This window comes from Blennius ocellaris (genome assembly GCF_963422515.1).
Source record: "Blennius ocellaris genome assembly, chromosome: 17".
Taxonomy (NCBI): domain Eukaryota; kingdom Metazoa; phylum Chordata; class Actinopteri; order Blenniiformes; family Blenniidae; genus Blennius; species Blennius ocellaris.
In genome coordinates, this window is record NC_137666.1 from 26250014 (window position 1) to 26271621 (window position 21608).

Consider the following 21608-nt stretch of genomic DNA (forward strand, 5'->3'; position numbering starts at 1 on the left):
ATTTCAACCACTCATTGTTATTAACATTTGTAAATGTCTTCATATGGCTTTTCATTGCAAAGCTTGATGATTATTTCTCTTTTCAAAGAAGCTGTCTATGACTTTATGTAATATAATACTATTATTAGTTGTAAAATTTCAACATCAAAATTGTCTTTAATGCAATTTGTGAACTTTTCAATAGAACAATGAACAACTTAAAAGAAGAAACAAGGAAACTAGTCTCGTCAGTTACTACATAATATAATATTAATTTCAGATCTTTTACTTACATTGAAAAGCATACAAAAATATGAAGCTTTGAGTTTGATTTTGTGTCTTCTTCGCACGTGAACCTCTTTATCCACCAGTATGTCTATAGTTCACTACAAATGATGGATAACAATGTGATAAAATGGTTGACATAATTTGAACAAATGACTACCGCAAGGTTGACACAATGTGGCAAAGCAGATTACAGTTTATATCACCTGATTTTTGTGCTGTATTTCTTACTCTTGGTTACGAATCCTCTTTATGTTCACCCTGTTCAAATGGAGGAACACATTGTCCATGAGTACTATTCTGTGCCTTTGCAAGCTTGATGAGTGCATCTTTTCGACCCTGTCTGTTTATTGACCGTACTGTCAGGAAGTGGTCGTGCTTTGTCATCAGGTCAGCCAGCTCATAATTCAGCACTTGCATCTGAACGCAGAGTTACACACAGAAAATTAAAATGATTCTGCAATGAAGCAATTTGGAGCGACGTCCTCGCCGGGGTCACCTTGGACTTCTTCTTCGGAGTCAGTGCAACGCTGAATTTATGCACCACTTGAAAACTGCTGTAGTCTCAAACCATAATAGTGTTTCCATCACAGTTGTTGTTTGGCTTTTTGTTTGCAGTGAGTCTGGCTGAAGGATATGGAGGCCTGTGCTGCAGCTACAAAGTGTCTTTCAATTTCACACTTACTGATTTCCCATTTGGTGTATTCAACAACTTTCTTCAGCAAAAGTTAGCAAAAAAAAAAAAGATGTTATAGAAAAAAATCCGAGAGGGAAAGATACTTATATACATTCAAAGTTTTTATGCAGACAAGTCAACATCTTTAACTTCTATTGACCCAAAAAAGGAGATTGGAGTCTCATGCTTACACATGCTTACCAAGAAAGACACTATATAATAAACTAGTGCTGTCAAACTATTAAAAGTTATCATATTAATCACAGGGTTACTGTGGATTAATTTAAATCTTCCATCCATCCATCCATCCATCCATCCGAGCCCAGTGTACTGTGGGTGAGGGCAGGATAGACCCTGGACAGGTCACCAATCTGTGACAGGGATTTTGATTAATAACAATTAAATATCATTCTTTTTTAATCTATATTAATGGAGTTTAATTTTGCATGAGCAAACAGACTGAAGACAGAAGGGACTATATTCAGACTCAACGTATTTATTAAAAACATTTAACAGTTTATGTTAACAAAAACTTCTCTCTTTTTCAAAACAAAGCTTTATCTACAATTGTGTGTTCCTGTTACTCCGTTTTCAGAAGCTACTGAGGCAACCTAACTTATTGACATTATTCGAGAGGAGACGCGTCACTCAAGTCTGTCTGCTCTGGGAGTTCAAACTAAGCCATCATGGCAGCTCGCCCACAAACATCCTCTTACTTCACCAAAACACTTTATCAAAAAGTATTTCTGAAAACATTTGAGGCGAGAAGTGCACTGTACAGTCCTCGTTTTAGTTCCACTACAGCTAGTTATGACGTTTTACGAAGGTTTCGCAATGTGTTGGACCTCCACTCAGCTTCATTTATATAAAGTTTATGCAAATGAGCTCTGGGCAGCTCCTGGTCAGAACACGCCCAGCATTGACAGATCCTGTGGACACGTACTTTCATTTTGCACTGCGGACGGGTTAATGCCGTTAAAAGTTTCAAATCAGATTATTCACAATGATGAATTAATCTGCATTAACGCATTCAAAAAAGTATTTAACTTAAATAGAAAACTGTTTGCTAATAAGAAAGTTATGTTGCTTTCAGGCTTCGTCCACACAAGCCAAAACAGCATGTAATACATCTGCCAGGCCTTTAGGGGCGCTGTGACTAACCCTAACCCTCAGTTGTGAACACACCAATAATGCAGAAGAAGACATTGAGCACATAGAAATTTAGAATTAGAGTCTTGCTTATAGACTTCATATAACTCTGAGTTATGTAGGGCTATGCTCCCGCTCGTCCTCTGGCTAGTGTCAGTAGCTTCGGTAGCTCGACCGGAGCATGTTATTCGCGATTGTTGATTGTTGTCTGTTTTAAGAACTATCCCCAAAAATATAGTGTCCATTAGAATCCATTTGAAGACTAGTTACATTTTTAAACAACTCTATCAGATTTGAAAGTCTGCTGAAGTTGGAGACTCTTTGCTCCCTACAGCACGTTGGAGGTTAGCATTGAGCATTGTCCCAGCAGCGTGGATTCAGACTCTTCCAGTAACTTTGACTCTGAAACCTTTGAAGCTTAAATAAGTGAAGTGAATCAGACTGCGTTATCTTCTTAGTGTTTCTACATGTCATTTGGTACAGGTTAAAATGTGAATGGTTGCATTTATGTGACTGTGCATTGCAGCAGTGGAGTGATTGTATACCGGTTTTCCTCTGACACAGTCTTGGTTTCATTATGTGAATAAATATTTTGAAGGCTTAGCGAGACAACAGAGGACCTTTTTTTGTACTTAGGGTAAAATGGACAGTTAGCTGAGTCTGGTTGGACTGTCTGTTCTGCTTCATTCATTTCAATAAGTTGATAAGCTCGTCTCTTCCTGGGCCCGGCGGAGAGCCGTTCCATTCTGGGCCTTCAGCCTTCAGCGGTGCATTGCATTATCAAGCTTCTCCATGCATCTAAATTTAAACCCCAGCACAGCACATTTTGTATCCCTGTCACCAGGGGCATTTGATGTGCGTTATTTATTACCTTTGCACAATGACACTGGGCTCAGTGTCCTTTGGCATTTGACACTGGACATAGGCAGAACAAAACAGTTGTGGTTTTGACAGACGGTGGAGTTGGTATGGTGGACAGAGAGGCTGACAGGACAGACACACCTCATTAGATACAAGTGACAGTTATACATTGTTTTTTAAGGTTGAGATCGTGTTCAGAAATAGTTTGAGGGGGTGTCTATTAGTGCAGCAGTGACAACTGGCTTCATTTTTCTTCTTGGTGCTTCCACAAATTAAATGGACAGTCAGAATGGACGCCTGCAAAAGAAAGAATTTAGTCATACAGTATTGGAATAAAAGACTCATTCAATGTGTTTTAAGACTTCTCCATTTGCTCATAGCTTTTTTAATGGCAATAGCTCTGGTGGTACAAGACATGCATGGACAATACGAGGAAAGCTGATACACTGCACCTCTTTTACTTGGCAGCGGATCTTAATTCACCTCATTATTTCAATAATACAGTTTGGCCTGAGAAAACCCTCCAAAAGTCAGAAGAACTCACAATAACGATTAAAAATCTAAACAATAATGTCAACAAACTATTCCACTTCTGAAACGCTTGTGGTGGAAACCACACAGTCGACATGCATGTGATTAGGGCTGCAACTAACGATTATTTTAATAATCGATTAATTGATTTATTTATTTTTTGATTAATCGATGAATCAGTTAAAGAAAAAACATTTCAAATTGTAGGACCCTGTTGATATTGAATGAACCAAACATCAAATATGTTCTGATTGTTTAAAAGCAAATAACTGAACTGAACAAAGATGTATACAATATACATGTATCTATACAATATAAATGCATATATACAATATAAATGCATATATACACATGTATATAAGATGTATGCAAGATTAAATAAGATGTAATGTACTTCAGGGACCACATACAGTCCAGTTTCATCCTGAGTGACCAGACTGGTAAAATATTGCTATAATAACCTTTAAATTTACACTTCAAAGTTTTTCTTTGTTGTGGTCACAGTGTATGGAATGAAATGTCTATATTTTAATGTCTAAATTTTAATCAAACATTCTGGTGCAAAATACAATGAAATGTCAAAATAAAACTAGTATGAATCCTCTATAAGCTCCTTGCTTGGTGGGACCAGACCGGAGCCTCTTGGTGGGTTTTGGTCCACGGGCCTGATGTTCTCTGCTCTTAAGGGAACGTCAAACTAACAGAGAGGAGCTTCACAGAGCAGCACTGCGCTGCAGGAGGCAGTGATAATTCACATCTCAAAACTAATCTCTTGATACCACAACGTCTGAATAATCCAATAATCAGTATTTTAGCTGTTTTAGTGTCGCTCAGCTTGACATTTGCCAGGAAAACCTGTCCGTTGTCCTTTTTAGGCAGGTTGTCCTCATTAAGTTGTGTTAAATATGTGTCGGTGCACAGTGACGTGTCGTTCAGTACAGGGTGTCGCTGTTACTGGGTCCGCTGTTCACAGGTTCTATTGTACCGCCTCCGCTCTGCCTCTGCCTCGCTCCGTAGGTTGACACTTTTTAAAAAAACTTTTATTTCAGTCAGCCAGCATTGACAAAGCTCCGAAGGTGATGTAAACAGCTCCGCAACATGGCGAGTGGCGCATAAATCGTGCGACAAAACAAATCGATAATGAAATTCATTGCCAACACCTTTAATAATCAAATGTAATCAATTTTATCGATTCGTTGTTGCAGCCCTACATGTGATTAAGAATAAAACAAATAGGATTAACAATCATGGTGCAGATGCTTCTGGTTAAAATTGGGTCTGAAAAGAGAAGGAACACTGTTAACGTTAAATGAAAATGCATTATATCCTTATTTTTTGGTTTATTTAAAGTAAATCATATCAACATTTTACTGCTTTGTCTACAGTGAGCAGTCAGCAAAATATTGCTTAAAAAGAAAGATTGATGCAGATTCTAGTTAACAGACTTAGTTAGTGAATCCCAAGTTGCAGCTGTGTACTTAGTTTGTGAAAAAGAGGTTGTTCAGCAATTACAATCAGAATTCATTGTCATCAGATAAAACGTGTTTGAGAAATACAGGGAGTGGTCATCTGTCAGAAGCATGCAAACCGAATGGCTTTATGAAGTGATGTCATTGTTTTGCTAATATTAGTAGGACTTATTAATTCTCTATGCATGAATCAGATCTACTGGATCTGGTTGTATGTGCTGGAAGACTTCCTTCCCCTTATACCGGTGAATTCGTCTTATTGTTTGGCCCTCCAGTCCTATTTTGTCTCATGGCCCCATCAGGACAATGATTGCCCACCTAAGCGGTCATATGTTGGGGCAATAATTTTCTGACAGGTGCAGATATTTTCGGTCACAGAGAGTCATAACAGAGCTAAATGTCATTTACAGCTAGGGTTGGGTACCGAAATTCGGTTCCATGTAGGAACCGACTCAAAAACGGCAATTACTGGGTAGCCATAAAAAATATTTTTTTATGGGTACCCATAAAATCGATAATTTTTATTTGTTTATTTCTCAGGGATATCTACTGATTGTAAGCAGCTGTTATATACTTTATTTATTGATGTTTATTTGCTGTTTTGCTGGGAATACAATGCACTTTAGTATTTTAGCACTAATGCTGCTCAGACAGGATTTAATTTTTGTTTATTTTGTTCAGTTTCTTCTAACATAAAGGCATAAAGTTACTTTTGTTAAATAAACAATTGACCTATTTTTTCACTATTTTGGAATAGAAGTAAGGACTCATTAGGAACCGGAATCAATAAGTGGAACCGGAATTGGATTCATAAAAATCCTAACGATACCCATCCCTATTCACAGCTGGCCTCTAACTACTCCAAATTTATCCAGGAACTATCCCGAGAAGATCTTATTGTGATAGAAGCTGAGACAGAGCTGTACAATACTTAAACTCTTGTCCACAGTGAATTTTTTTATTGGACAGGGAAAAGATGCTGGCAATGTCACTGGGACACGATGGGTGGAGGTGGCAGTCTCTTTGCTGAGCCAGGACCCTGTTTACCTTCCTCTTACCACCCCCTTCTCTGAGCTGCTGACAGCTGCAGATGGAAGAGATATCAGCCTGGAGCTCCAAGTGGTACAGGTGAGCGAGGGAGGAGCTGGGAGCATTGAGGCAGCCACAACAGCCTTGGGACACGGAGATGCTAAGCAGCTGGAGATCTGTCAGATCTCTTAAAGGTGTGATCTGTGTCTGCAGTAAAGTAGCGTGGCATTGGCAGTGAGTTGTGGATCCCCTCTTTGATTAAAAAGGACAAGAGGCACACAGTCTGGAAGCTGAAGCTGAGAGAGATCAAGCTTCAGAAGGCAGACAGCCAATTGACTGATCGTCTCCTCCCTCCTTTTAGACGGTCACCACTTTGCTCAAGAGTTACACAGGATTTCCCCTTTTGAGAGTTCTGTTGTCTGGTCCATTTATGGGGCAGGGGGCAAGCTACACCCCAATCTTCGCCCCGTGTTGATGAATAGGCTCTTTGTGGGCCTGTGGAAACAAGCTGAATCCTTCCATCTACCTCCATATGGCAAGGCCTATAGATCTCCTTTAGCCTGAGGCCATGGCGAACATCTGCCTCTTCCAGGGGCTCCTCGTGCTCTGAAGCACCAACTGGACAACGCAGATGTTTCCGCCCTTCATTCAGCTTTCTTTTTTTGCAAGCCTGAACAGACAGACTTACAGCGTGCCATGTATTTGTTGTAAAGCTGTGAGAGCTGTCACACTTGGCAGGTTTGGCTTGTTTTACCCTGATCTCAGACGCTAGGTGTAAACAAACAAACCCCCGACCGCTGCAGTTTCACCTTAAACTGCTTTTCTTTTGCTTTGAATCCTGCTGATGAAGTGAATCATCGCACAGGGTCATTCTAATATGCTCCATTCCCAGGCTGCTTCAGTCCTGGCAGCTGTGTCTCCAGCTCAGTCCTTGACTTCTGGAAAGAAATGACTCAACCACACCATCAATGACTCTTGGTGAAATATCTGTCTTTTTCCCCTCCGCTTTGCTGTATTTTATTATGAAAACTGTCAACACTCACAAGCAGACAGTGCCATTTGGAAACCAGATGTCAAGTTTTGTAAAGTTTGTCACAAGCAGGAAGGTGGATTCCTGTGGAAATAAAGCTCCACAGAGACTTAATTAAAAGAGCGGACTGAGCAAACGTTTATCCAGGCGCTCCTCCTCATCAGGGGAGATAAAGGAGCACTCCCATTGTCTTCGGCATCCACTCCTCACCGGAGTGTGAGTGATGGGTAAACGCCTACCTGCATGAAGGTGTGATTGATGGCTCAACTCAAGGGATTGTGCCCTCATGTAGGTCTGCTGATTAGTTGCCATGGCGCTTGCCATGACTGCACATTGAGTGCTTCGTTTTTGTTCATAACGGGTCATAGTTGGAGAGACGTGCTCTTTATTGACAAGAGCTGGTGATTCATAGTTGTGCATATGAAAGGCCACCTGAAAAAGTCATCATGACTGCTGAACAGCTACATATTTTATCTTGGATAGTAGTTGTATCATTAAGCAGATTTATAGTGAATACTTTGATCAGGAACGGCCTGGCTTTCAATGCTACGTAAAAATGTGGTCAAAACCTCTTCATAATAAGGCCTTCTTTCATTTAGGTACTATATCAGGAATAATGATGACATTTTCTGCCAGGAAGAGAAAAAAACTTCAATAGTTTGTGAACATGCTGTTGCTTTTTTTCTAGCTAAATTTGAATAGAAGCCTTGATCACAGATGCCGAATTAACTTAACATACTGAAGTATACAATTGTGCAAAATGCTGCAGTTGTCCATTTTTGTGCCTTTTAAAAAAAAATTCCACACTGCATAACACTTGGTCCCCTAATGATAGACTGCACTGTGAGTTACTGAGCTGGTTTTTATCATATTATGCAACGCAGCAGAATGACAGGTCTGTTGAAATAACAATAATGTAAATGTTTTTCCAGTGCAGACAGACACTCCACTGTCGGACTAATTTCCTCTTGTTTGAGAGTGGGAAGCAGCCTAATCGACATTCCAATCATAATCCCGGCCATCTTCGAGCACTCAGAGGAAATTATCATGCACCCCATTATCACCCTTTGCATCTGATGATGGCTTACAGACACTTGGAAAAAAAAAACACAATTTGGCTTTTCTCTGACGAAAATAGTGTTTTAGCAGCCACATTGAGGAGGGTCACCTCTGGAAACACCCAGCTCAGCTCCCTCCTGATGTCTCTGCTGTCTGCTTCCCTGCTCAGATGTGAGAACTGCGTGGAGATGCTGTTCGTGCGTGGCTCAGGGAACTGTGTGCAGTGTGACACGCCCCTGAGGAAGAACAACTTCCGTGTGCAGCTCTTCGAGGACCCCACCATAGACAAGGAGGTGGAGATCCGCAAGCGGGTCCTGAAGATGTGAGTGAGGGCGACCGGCGAGGGTGCTGGGTGCGGCTCTGTGTGTTTAAGTGTCATCCAATGTCTCCTACCACTTCTTAAGCTACCTTTGTCTTTCTCATTATGCTGTTTGTTTTGTAGACAATGAGTTTTCCCGGGGGGGCTCAAACTGGAAGGCTCTTTCTCTGCCAGATTTTTACTCCTCAGCCCCTCCCCGCCCTCTTCCGCTCTCTCTTATCATTTCTTTAATAGCCCCTTAATTGACTATCTAATGCGAGTCTGTTCGCCAGCATGCAGACATGGTTATCATAAAATGGTTGATTTAATGGAAGCTATTAATGTCGGTGAATATTTGCTCTCATTGGGTTTTACTATTTGCATCATCATTTCTCTTCTTCCTCTGCAGTTACAACAAGAGAGACTTTGACTTCCCCAGCCTGAGAGAATATAACGATTACCTGGAACAAGTGGAGGACATCGGTATGAGCTTGCAAATGTTATGCTGAGATGAACTCTGGGGGGTTTACAGGCATGAGGGCCAGCCAGAGGCTGGGATTGGAAACTATCTCTGTTGATGTTTGCACATCATCCCACCGTGGACTGGTGCTCAGACAACTCGTCCACAAAACTGCAATACCGGACAACTTGTCCACGCGGTTCCGGACAACTCGTCCACAACAATATGTTTCAGCATTATTGATTTGAAGGATTGGATTTAAAAGTATATTTGTCACATTTGGAAGGATTATTAAGTGTATTTGACACAAAAACACAAGATATATCAGTATATTTGACACAATAATAAGCCCTAAAATGCCGCTTCATAGATGATGGCTTTGAGTGATGCGTTCAGGTGCTTGTTAACGTGTCGGATGCTGCGGGGCTCATACCGTAGCAATGTTACATGTCTTTTCAGCTCTATTGATATAAGTGCTATATAGCATATTTTTGATGGCTTTTGTCACGTTTTCCTCCTCTGAAGCTCTATCGCGGTCGCCACCATCTTGGAAGTTTTGAGCTCTCCTATTGGACCAGCAGCTTACATGTGACTCAAATGCAGTGCACATAACAATATCATTACGCCAGGAAAGATAGTACTGGCTTTAAACACTGTTTTTTAACACACTGTGGGATTACACATGGAGATCTTTTGTCATCGAGCTCAAGACTGTGTCTTTATAACGGTGTGAAGGCATTGTAGTGTCTCGATGTCAGAATGGGATAACGCTGCTTTGTAGCTGACGGCTTTGAGTGATGCATTTAGGTGCATCACGTAAGACGACCTTCTGACATGTTAACAAGCTGGAGGGCTCACTCAGTAGTGACATTACTTGATAAACATGTTTGAAATATAACTGATACAGTCATTATCGAGGTGAAACGTGCAGTGCTGAAGTTTCGGTGGTGGAGGAGTCACGTGTGCTAAGACCATTCTTTGCGAGAATAAAAAGCCATATGATACCATACTAAATATATATGCACATATACTAGACATATGAAACAGATAAAATATCAATTAGAAATAATATGTAAAACTACATTGTACAGGATTTATTTTCTCCCAAAAACTTTTAAATGTCATTCGTGGACGCGTTGTCCGCTGAGGGTGCCGTATGTGGACGGCTTGTCCGGAGACCCCCCCCCCCTCGTCAGACCTCTGCAGTGTTTCTGGTATTGTTAAGTGGAAGTTATTTTTTTTTATTTTATTTTTTTTATTGAAAAAAAGAAATTTTTAAATACATTACAGTCATTCCAATGTGCTTTTATAGAGAAAATAGAAAAGCCCAACATATCCACATGAGCAAGCAGGTTTGTTTGCGACTGTGGAAAGGAAAACTCCCCAACAGGAAGAAACCTTTGTAGAAACCAGAGTCAGAGGTGACGGCATTCTGCGGACCGGTTGGAGTGAAAGGATGGAGGAGAGGAGAGGAGAGGAAAGACATACATGGACATAGATAGACTTGGTGGGGAGATACATACAATACCCTTGTTAGTGCTACATATATATATATATATTTTTTTTTTTTTTAATACAGGAATCACAGTGATCCAAATATTTTCCAACTGCCATGAGATTAAACCATCCTGAGCAACAACAGAGCAAAAACCAAAATAATCAAAACAATGATAACAAAAGCAAAAACAAAAGGACACAAAACGAAGAACAAAAAAAGAAAAGAAGAAAAAAAAACATGATTTTGATAATTGACAGAACAATAGCAGAAAATCAGAAAAATCAGCAGCAAATCTCATCAATGAGGAGTGGAAGTGTGTGTGTGTGTGTGTGTGTGTGTGTGTGTGTGTGTGTGTGTGTGTGTGTGTGTGTGTGTGTGTGTGTGTGTGTGTGTGTGTGTGTGTGTGTGTGTGTGTGTGTGTGTGTGTGTGTGTGTGTGTGTGTGTGTGTGTGTGTGTGTGTGTCTGGATGTGAATGGAACTGTTGTGGGGGGGCCCGGGGCCCGAGGCCACCAGGGCCGGACGCCGCCACTCCGGCACCCAGCGGCCCACCGGACCCAGGGAGGCCTCAACAAACCCCCCCGGAGAGCCACATCCCAACCTGGAAGGCACCAGACGGAGCGTGCAGAGAGGGCCCCCCAGGCCAGAGGGGCCCACAAGAGAAGGATAAAGGGCGCAAAGCCCCAGGCCCCAACCCGAGCCGCCAAGCTGGGACCGGCCAGTGCAGCACCCCCAGGCCACGTGGGCAAGGAGCCCCCCCGATACCGGCAGCGGAGCCCACCGCACCCCCGGGGGCCACCCCCCCCCCCCAACCCCGGCGGGACAGAGAGGGCCCCAGCCGCTGAGCCCCAGACCACCCCCCCCCCCCAGACCAGGAAGAGCGAAAGCCAAGCCAGGCCCGGCCAGAGGACAGCCACCCTCCAACCCCCAGGAGCTCCAACCCCACCCCCATCCCCTAATCCCAACCCACACCCACACCAAAGCATACGCATACACATGCACACATACACATACACATGCACATACATTTGTTTGGTTGGGAGGGGGGTGCCCCCCACTCCCCAGGTCTCCAGCCAGGCCCCCACCAGGCCACTACAGGATCTCATCCTCCACCAATCCAACTGTGAATAGAGATGGAGAACCACTACCCAGTCCCCCCCCCCCCGGGAGCGCCGCGCCACGCCCGAGCGAGCGTGCCCCCCGTACTCCAGCCGCACTCACCCCAGAACACGGTGGGAGCCCCAACCCCCCCCCCCCCCCCTCCACCCTGTGGGGTGTTGGATGCATGTAGAGATGTGTATTTGTGTTTTGAAGAGGTGGTGCAATGTGTGTGTCTAGGGTGCGGTTTAAAATTGAGGGGTAGCGGGGGGGGGGGGGCCCGGGTGTTCTACCGCTGCCCAGCGGCAGAACCCCGAAAGCCAGCTGATCCCCTCAAGACCCTGCGTGACTAAGTGTAGTTAAAATTGTGGGCGGTGCAAAGCGGTGTTAAGTGGAAGTTATAAAAGAATCGCCCCGTTTGAGTCGATAAACTCAGAGCAGCTTCAATGTACCCAAGTTCAGCTTTAGAGTTTTCATTGTTGCATGCACAGTGACATGTTTATATAAACAGTGTTTTACTGTTGTTTTGACAGCAGGTAGAGGTTTTTTGACACTTTTAATGGTTGTACATGCAGCTCTGCTCTAGTATTGCCTGAGTGTATGAAGTTATCAGTTTTAGTTACACTCAAAAAGAGCTTGTGCAATAACTGCTCCACTGCAACCAACCATGAAGTGAAAAAACTGATTGTTCCAAGGATATTACATCATTACAAGGCACAGATTTTGACCACTGTAGGCAACAGGAAAGCAGCATAAATAGCTTGGATGCATTAAGAAAGCCGGATATGATTTATCCAGTTAGCCGAGCAGCTACCGTATTTTCACGACTATAAGGCGCACATAAAAGTCTTAGATTTTCTTCAAAATGTGCGGCACGCCCTATGGTGCAGTGCGCCCTATGTGTGTGTTGTTGTTGTAAGGCGGACGTAGTAGGGAACACCGTGAGAACGTTAAAGGGGGAAGTGTGGGCGTGGATTGTACCGGGTATGTAAATGAACGGGTATGTGCATTATGCAGAACATCGTTGTTCTAACAACCCTGAAAATGGCAAAGAGAAAGTTTAAACTGAAGGCCATCAGCTACGCGGAGGAACATGGAAATCGAGCAGCCGTGAGAGAATTTAAGATTAATGAATCGATGGTTGGCAAGTGGAGGAAGCTGGAAAACGAGCTCCGACAGGTGAAGACGCAGCTGAGTTTCCACAGACATAAGGCGAGGTGGCCCGAGCTGGAGGAAAGACTCGAGCAGTGGATCATCGCGCAAAGAACGAGTAGGAGAAGCGTTTCGACGGTCACCATTCGACTAAAAGCAGTAACGCTAGCAGAAGAAATGAAAATTGAACATTTCCAAGGAGGTCCGTCTTGGTGCTTTCGTTTCATGAAACGGTGCCATTTTTCCATCCGGACCAGGACGACGGTAGCGCTGCAACTTCCAGCGGATTATAATGAAAAGCTGGCCATCTTCCGCTCCTACTGCAGCAAACACATCCAGCCCAGCCACATCACTAACATGGACGAGGTGCCGTCACCGTCCACATCCCGGTGAGTCACACTGTGGAGGAGAAGGGGACCAGCACGGTAGCGAGACGCACAACGGGGCACGAAAAGTCTTCTTGTACTGTTGTGCTTGGCTGCCATGCTAATGGACAGAAACTGCCGCCTATGGTGATTTTTAAGAGAAAGACTTTGCCTAAAGAGAAGTTTCCATCAGGAGTCATCATTAAGGCAAATGAAAAGGGCTGGATGGAGGAGGAAATGATGAAAGAGTGGCTGAGGGAGGAGTATGTAAGGAGAACTGGTGGTTTTTTCCACGCATCACCATCGCTGTTGATCTGTGACTCTAGCGTGCTCGTCTCACAGCCGATGTGAAACAACAAGTGAAGCAGATGAACTCTGAGCTTGCTGTCATTCCGGGAGGCCTGACAAAGGAACTCCACCCGCTGGACATCGGTGTGAACCGGCCGTTCAAAGTAAGGCTGTGAGCGGCGTGGGAGCGATGGACGACCGATGGAGACCACAGTTTCACTAAGAGTGGAAGGCAGCGCCGGGCGAGTTACGCCACAATTTGTAAATGGATTGTAGATGCTTGGGCTAACGTGTCTGCTGGCACTGTTGTTCCAGCTTTCGCAAAAGCCGGCATCATTTCCAAGGAGCCGCACGGAAAGTGACTCTGACAGTGAAGAAAGTGAAGCTGGTATGTTTGATCGAGATTTAGCGCAGCTGTTCAATTCAGAAACAGAGGATGAGGACTTCCATGGGTTTGATTGATGACCATTACAGGTAAAAAAAAAATGTTGGTACTTTGTAATCAATACTTAAATAAAGCACAACCAAACTCAGTTTTGCTCCCACTCTATTTTTAAATACGCACACTTGTATGCTTGTGTGTGTGTTGTAAGGCGGACACCATGAGAAGGTTAAAGGGGGAAGTGTGGGCATGGATTGTATATAAAACCCGCGCCCTATGAGCAGGTGCGCCGTATGTGTGTGTTTAATGCAGTAATGGCACACATAACTGAGACTGCGCCTTTTAGTACGGTGCGCCTTTTGGTCGTGAAAATACGGTAGTCTGTCCCAGTAAACACTTTTTCTGCTGCTGGTCTATTCTAAAGGATAGCATAACTTTCTTAATGTCTTTCAATCATAAAGCCTCACAAGTAGATTCAGCCATTTAAGAAATGATTACCTTATTTTCCGCCCTATAAGGTGCACCTAAATACCTCCAATTCTCTCAAAAGCTGCCAGTGCGCCTTATAACCCGGTGCGCCTTATATATGGAAGAATTGCTCTACTCGAGTCTGCTATTTGACAGCTGAACAACCAGAAGCTTTTATTTTGACAACTCTAACTTCGCAACTGGCTCTTCAGAGCGGACGACACTCCACACAACACCTTCATCACTCATGGTTGCACACCAACATTCTAACAAACCAAAATAAACTAGATGAAATAATTACTCCCTAAACTGGGGAACAAAAACACATAAACACAATCAACACAACACCAAGCCCAACAACAACCCACAATAACCTCCAACAACACAAAACATGAATTCCCATCATGCCTTGCATCCTGAGCTCCTCAGTGCAGCCGATAGCTGCAATGAATTATGGGAGTTTCTGTTTGTGGTGTTTTAAATGCAATTATTGGGGGTTATATTTGGTTTGTGGTGTCGGTAATAATTGTGTTGTGTTGTGTTTTTGTTGCTTAGTTCATGTAGTTTAGTTTATTAGTTGTAAGTTGTCAACCAGCAGTGAAGAAGGTTTTGTGTGTAGTGTCCTCCTGGCATAGGCTGCAGGTAGGACTATCAAAATAAAGTGTGTGCACCTCTCTGGGTGTTAGAATCAGTGGAAAATGTAACCTAATGGTTTTGAGCTATAAATGTTGTGACCACTGGTCTATTCCATGAGCCTTATAATGCGGTGTACCTTATATATGAACAAAATTGTAAATTATGTCCATCAATGTAGGTGCGCCTTATAATCCGGTGCGCCTTATAGGGCAGAAAATACGGTAGCTTTTAACATTAGCAGCATGTCCTCTTTTATGTCGGACGAGTTCATGGACAGCATGTAAGCAGTGTTCATCCATTCATCTGAATGAACATACTGGTTGTATGTGCTGCACACTGTGCTAGAAAGTGTTTATTCATCAAAATCACTCAGACTTTTAGTCTTTTTGTTTCATCAAAAAGGATTTGAGATAATTGTTAGATTTCCAGTTGTGATTTTTGGACTGGACATCATTTTGGCATTTATTTTTTCTGTATTTTGTTGAAAGTTGATCATAATGACAAACCAGCATTGCGACTCAATGAAACTAACCTCATATTAGTGGATCTGCTGATTTAAAGCATTTGAGTGCTTGATATATTTTCTTCTCCGTCTAGTGTTTAATCTCACCAACAACATCGACGTGGACAACACGAAGCTGAGAATGGAACAGTACCAAAGGGAAAACAGAGATCTTATCCAAAAAAACAAGGCGAAGCTCGTATGTACTTTTGACTGTATTTTATCACACATGCATGGTACCTTTACAAATAATGGTGTTAGAATAAACAGATTATTTGTGTTTGCTCCCTTCCATCTCTTGGGAGGCCAGATTATGGGATCAAGTGGGTTCTGTGAGAACTGGTGTGGCTTCATTGTCTTGTTTCTGTGACTCCTCAGACACGCGAGCAGGAGGAGCTGGAGGAGCTGCTGTTACAGGAGCAGAAGGGCAACGAGCAACGCAGACTGGTGGCACTGCAGGAGGAGCAGAGGCAGCTACAGGCCAAGAGGAAGAACAAACAGGCTCTGCTTGATGAGCTGGTGAGATACGCACACATCACATGTGCATAGGAAGACGTGTCGAGTAATGCGAAGAGCAAGTGACAATTTGACAGATGTTCCGTGTTTAACATACATACTTGGAGACATACAAACACAGTTGGCCTGAAGGTTCATGACTGAGCTCATTAAGAGCTTATTAGCAGTCATTGTGCTGCAGGCTGCATTGTTCTCATTCTGTGATTCCAAAGCCTTTTGGCTCCATTGTGTTGAGCTACAGGCTTTGAAAGTTATTGTTCCTGCAGAGCAGGTTGCTGAAGGACCATCACAGATAGCAACTAAGCTCTGTGTTTGTTTGTTTAAGGCACAGGGCCTGTTGACTGTAGGCAGATGAGATCAGCTCTCAGATCCACCACCCCCCCTCCCAGCCCCGCCCCGCCCCCCAGGGAATCTCCTGAGCTCTGACATCTGTACGCCACAGTGGCCGAGAGCGCAAACGACAGTAGATTGAGACGATGCTAATTTGTAGTGGCTTCATGATCAGGGAAACACACCGGAGGGAAACGTGGAGCATATTTATTTTTTTAGGATATTTGATGAAGCATGTCTACATTTAGACCACTGCATCAAGATACGGTGGCAAAAAGTCACTGTAAACATTATAGGATGTACTGACGTGAAATGTTTGTAGTTTATTTAAGAGTTTGTGAGTAACTCCTTGTAAAGTTAAGTTAGCAGAAAGATGCAAGTTACTGATTCTTTTATAAAATACTTGTTTTGTGGTGAAGATGTTGATTTTATCCTGAAGGGAAATTTTAACTTTGAACTTAACTACAAACAATAACAAGCTTTTGTATTTGAATTTGATGCGTTAAGTTATTGAGAAGGTTAGGGTCCATCCACACGAGGAAAAAAACAATCTTTTTTTCTCCCCAACCGTCTCCCCAAAAATTCCGTGCACACGTCACTATGAACACGGCTCAACACGAGGCTTCAGGGTATGTAGTATGCATGCCAGGCCTTTAAGGGTGCTGTGACTCGCCAAACACACCAAAAACACAGAAGAAGACAGAGCACATAGACATTTAGAAGTAGATTCCAGCTCCTAAACCTGAATATAACTCCAGTTCTATAGGTCTATGCCCCTGCTCTTCCTGCTGCGAGCGTCAGTGGCTTCTGCAGCTCCACTGTAGCTTGTAGTCCCTGATTGTTGTGGTTATTTGATGACATCACTCACCGTGGTGGGGGAGAGGGGGGTGATTACGTCATCTTTTTTCCACAGATGATCGTATTTGCCGACCACACCGCGTGGGGTTGGACGGCACGAGCCGGAGTTTTAGAATTTCCCCACTCTGGCACCTGTGTTCGAAAAAACCTATTTTCACACTTCTAAAACCGCCTCATGTGGACGACAGGCCAGAACGATCTGGTTTAGGTGAACCGGATTCCTGGTGTGGACGACAGGCCAGAAACATCTGGTTTAGGTGAACTGGTTGCCTGGTGTGTGGACAGCCGCTTAGAAACACTGAGCTGAGTTAATACTCAGATATGAAACTAATAAAACACATGTATATAAAGATATATTTATTTAAAAGAATCAATAAATGAATAATAAAACACATGTATATAAATATATTATTTATTTTAAAAACAGCGGGTTTATAATAACTGTATTTATAGGCATTAAGGGATGGAAATGAACACAATTATACATTTTCTTCTATCTTATGCACTTTTCCTGAAGACTCATGTCTAAAAGTTGCACATTGAAGGCATATATAGTTGTATTCAAAATATAGGAAATAAAACATTGTTTTCCAATAACAAATGAATAACAGTTCTAACAGCTTCATTCTCCATGTTTTTAGTTTTTCCCAGATGTTTGACTTCTGGTCGTTGTTCAGTCATGAATCTGTTTTTTTTTTTTTTTTTTTAATGTTTTGCTGAGCTATGCATTGTTGCAGAAACGTGCGCTCACCTCACAGGAGAGATCAGTCAAACATAGCAAAATAAATCATGCCTGGTTGAGTGAAACAGACTGAAATGATTTGTGTGCTACACCATCTTCCTCCAACTGGCATGTACTTCAGAGATATCATCAAAAGTAAAACATGAATTACTTTTCCAAGTAATTCCACTATATTTTAAAGAAATAACTGATCAAGTCAATTTTCTGTAGCTTGCATTCAAAATGCCTGAAAGTGCCCAGACTCTCCCACTATGGCTGTCTGCCCTGTCACAAATGCCCGAACTCTTCAGTGGACAGTGTGTCCAAGCTTGTGTTCCTACACCTCTGTGCTTGGCAACGCTCCACAGAAGAAAGTGAAACGTCCGACCTTGCATTTAATGGAGGTGCTCTGCACTTGAAGCAGCGTCCCTCCGCTGCCACGGTTTTCTCAATATGGCTTTCTTTACTAATGTGGCTGTGAGCCTGAAGCAAAACTGTTGGTTATCGAGTTACACACTGATGCCGGCTCCTGTTTTCATCTCCTTTCAATATATGCAAGTATCACCATTTTTTTTTCTTTTCTGGGTTAAAAGTTTCTAATCAGATATTTTGTTCCATGTGTCTCAAACTTGGAATAAAAATCTCACAAAATCCCAAATCCTGTATGTTTCTCCAGGAGCAGTCTCAGCTTCCCGCCACCCTCTTACTCGCCCAACATAAAGTACGAGCTGCGCAGCTGGAGACCCAGATTGAGCAGCAGAAACAAGTTGTGAAGCCCACCAATATATTTTCAACTGGCATTCAAATGGTAAGTACTGCACCAATATGTACCCTAATTTAGAGCTGCAGTGGGCCCTTATTTTCCCCAACAGAGTCACATGACAAACGGGAAAAATAAAGCTGCTAAATTCAAATTATACGTGAATCACTTCTATCATGTACGCTCAATTTTTTCTGATTCAACATTTTGGTCAGTTAAGGACAACCATATATGACCTGCAGGTCTTAGTAAAGTTATTCCTCCCCTTCTGAATAAGAAAATCCTGAGAATTTGCGCAAACATGAACTGTGAAGCTGCTCGTTATCGTGATCTTGCAAAATTTTCTGCTGATTTAGTGTCTGAGGCGCAGCATGGAAGGTGGCAGTCGCACAAAAAAGGAATATACCATGAGGGGGCTGAGTAAAACAACCTTAATATAACCCCTTAAATACAATTCTTTGCTTAGTAATAAACTGTAAAAACACTAAAAGGGAAAAACTGGCCATGCATCACAACTGTACAAACAAAAGATTCCCATGTTTTCTAAAGACATATAAGCAAGCAAATATTTTTGAACGTAATTACTTTCTATCCTGAAATATTTGTGAAAGCTCAAACACGACCAAATTCTTTTCATGAGATAAATAATGATTCTTCATGACAATAAAAATATTGCTTCTGTATATATATAGCACATATTCCTCATCGTGATGCATGGCGGCTATGTCCTTATAAACGCTTAAATCATCGCACATGTGGCCTGAATGGTTTTGTATCTTACAAACTACTGCAGTAGAAAGGTTTAACTCAACCATCTGAATTTGGATGCAATTAACTCAATTTATTGCTAATTACTTCCAATAATGATCACATTAGTCACATGAGTGAAACTCTGTGGTTTGTGCTTTAAAAGATCACTTTAAAAGATTTCTTTTCAAGGTACTCTACAGTATCCCACCACTCATTTCTTACTGTGATTGGTAGTTAATGGGAAAAATACAGGAAATGCCTAATAGAAAACCTTAACACTGTATTTGAAGTAGCCATACTTAATTTGAATAACATAACATGAGAAAACGGAGATTTAAAACTATACTGCAATTGTTGCAAAAAGTGATGATGGATCTGAGTATTTCAAGTCCTGATGGAATTCTCATTTTGATGCTAATTTAAGCTTTATGTGGAGCTCATGTTGACCATAGAGTAACGATAACAGCCCACACCTTGAAAAGGAGGCCGTTCCTCCACGTCTGGTGCTTCTTTGTTCCCTTCATTCATCTCATCACATTCCTCCAGGCGAGTGAAGGGTCTCACAGAGGGAACATGGTGGCTCCGGGCATTTGCACATCGTGTCTTGAGAGACACTTGGCTGTCATTCAAGTTTTCAGTCGTTTATTTTCATTTTACAGTGATGAGATAGGCTGTGTCATCGCCGCCCCCCCAAACAGCAACCCTCATGAGGCATGGTTGTCTCCCCACAGTTCAGTGGTGCGTGGGAGCGATATCTGCTTAGTGCTTACCTAAACTCAAGATGGAACTTGATTTCAACATGCTCGGGTATAACTAAACTTTCTCTTCAGGGGCCAGATATCTCATTTACCAACTCTTTGAACACATTGCTCATACTTTCCCTCCTTGTTTTACGGTGTGAAGTTAAAGTTGCTGATGGAGAGAGAAGCAGCACGATTATGTTGCTCTTGGCTGCTTCTGCAGCTGTTTTTCCCTCACTTCTCTCGTCACATTTCTCTTCATCTTCCCGTCTCTTGGCTCCTGTTGGTGGAGCCGAGCTCTTGACATGCATCTGCTCTGGTTTGGACTCGAAGACTTGAGTCAGGGGAGCATGTGGGTTTGGATTTCCCTCCACCTCAGAGTCCATAAGAATGACTTCTGTTTGACTTGGTGAGGTTTCAGCACAGAGAGGCGAATTCCTGCAGATTGCTGGAATTCATTTATCTGCTTGGTTTTGGTCCCTCCATCTGAGGTGAAGTTCACTTTTCCCTCAGCAGAAATTAGAACCGGCAAATGTAAAAGCATATTTTTAAAGATGAGACACACTTGAATAATGTTGGGCAACAGTGATATAATCTAATACTCATGTTTAATCATGCTTAGAAATGTATATGACTATCGTGTGTGTGTGTGTGTGTGTGTGTGTGTGTGTGTGTGTGTGTGTGTGTGTGTGTGTGTGTGTGTGTGTGTGTGTGTGTGTGTGTGTGTGTGTGTGTGTGTGTGTGTGTGTGTGTGTGTGTGTGTGTGTGTGTGTTGCACAAAGCAGCTTGAAAACCTTTCTTTGACTTCACTGAGGTTCACCTAACACAAACTCTTTTCTGCAAAGTCACTTCTTCTAGCATTACTGCCTCATAAACTGAGTATTATTATTATAGAAAGATTAATGTAATTTCAACAACTGAAGTTTTCATGAAATGGTTGTGAAGCTGCTGTTAGCTGTTTGCTGAAGCTGCCGTTCGCTTTAGTGTTATGCAGCCTTGATAGTTCCAGGAATGTATTTGTAGTCTCTGAATATATATAATAGCTTATACCTTTCCGAGAGCAGCCTGCATTGTTGCTGCTTCTTCTTATTATTTATTAATCAGTTTCCTTTCAGAACAGGTGCTGTGCCAACATCTGCGTACATTGTCTTTATAATATAAATAGCAGAGTTGAATAATGACTTACCCTAAACAAAACAAAATATGTGTGCACCATAACTTAATCTGTATTGAATGAGGGTTATTAGAGTTATCAATACAGTTCTGAAAGCTGAGATAATATGTTACCTCAGTATCACTGAGCCTTTCCAAGTAACTCCATGACTTTTTAAGGATCTAGTAACGTATTCATGTACATTTCTTTAAAATAACATGGCCAATGCTAGTGATATGTAAGTTTTACTCACGATTTAAACAGCTTTATTGACTACTAAATACCCAAGAATCTCTTGTAATGTACAGTCACAAGTAAGAAGCAGGTTGTGACAGTGATGAAGGGATTTCAGGCTGATGTCTGACCTCTTGTTTTTTTCACCTGAAAGTTTTTGGTGATGATCAAGTTCACCAGCTGCTTCAACCCGGGCCAAGGTGAGCCATCACGGATGGAATGACATATCTGTTTGTGTCTGCTGGAACGTGGGGATGCCAATTCCTCCTCAGCTTCCAAACCGTTCCAGACTTTATTTAAAGAGTGATCTAATGTTGGCTGTAGCTGTGATAT

General features: G+C 42.3%; 1 protein-coding gene across 1 annotated transcript in view; it reads left to right on the forward strand.

Moving 5' to 3' along the window:
* The window catches only part of mnat1 (MNAT1 component of CDK activating kinase), a 48230-nt gene that overhangs the window by 929 nt on the left and 25693 nt on the right, over positions 1-21608 (forward strand). Inside the window, exons 2-6 of the mRNA XM_080512380.1 lie at positions 8238-8390; positions 8776-8849; positions 15309-15412; positions 15592-15732; positions 18315-18446. Of these exons, the coding sequence (XP_080368506.1) occupies positions 8238-8390; positions 8776-8849; positions 15309-15412; positions 15592-15732; positions 18315-18446 (604 nt within the window). The remainder of the gene's footprint in view (positions 1-8237; positions 8391-8775; positions 8850-15308; positions 15413-15591; positions 15733-18314; positions 18447-21608) is intronic.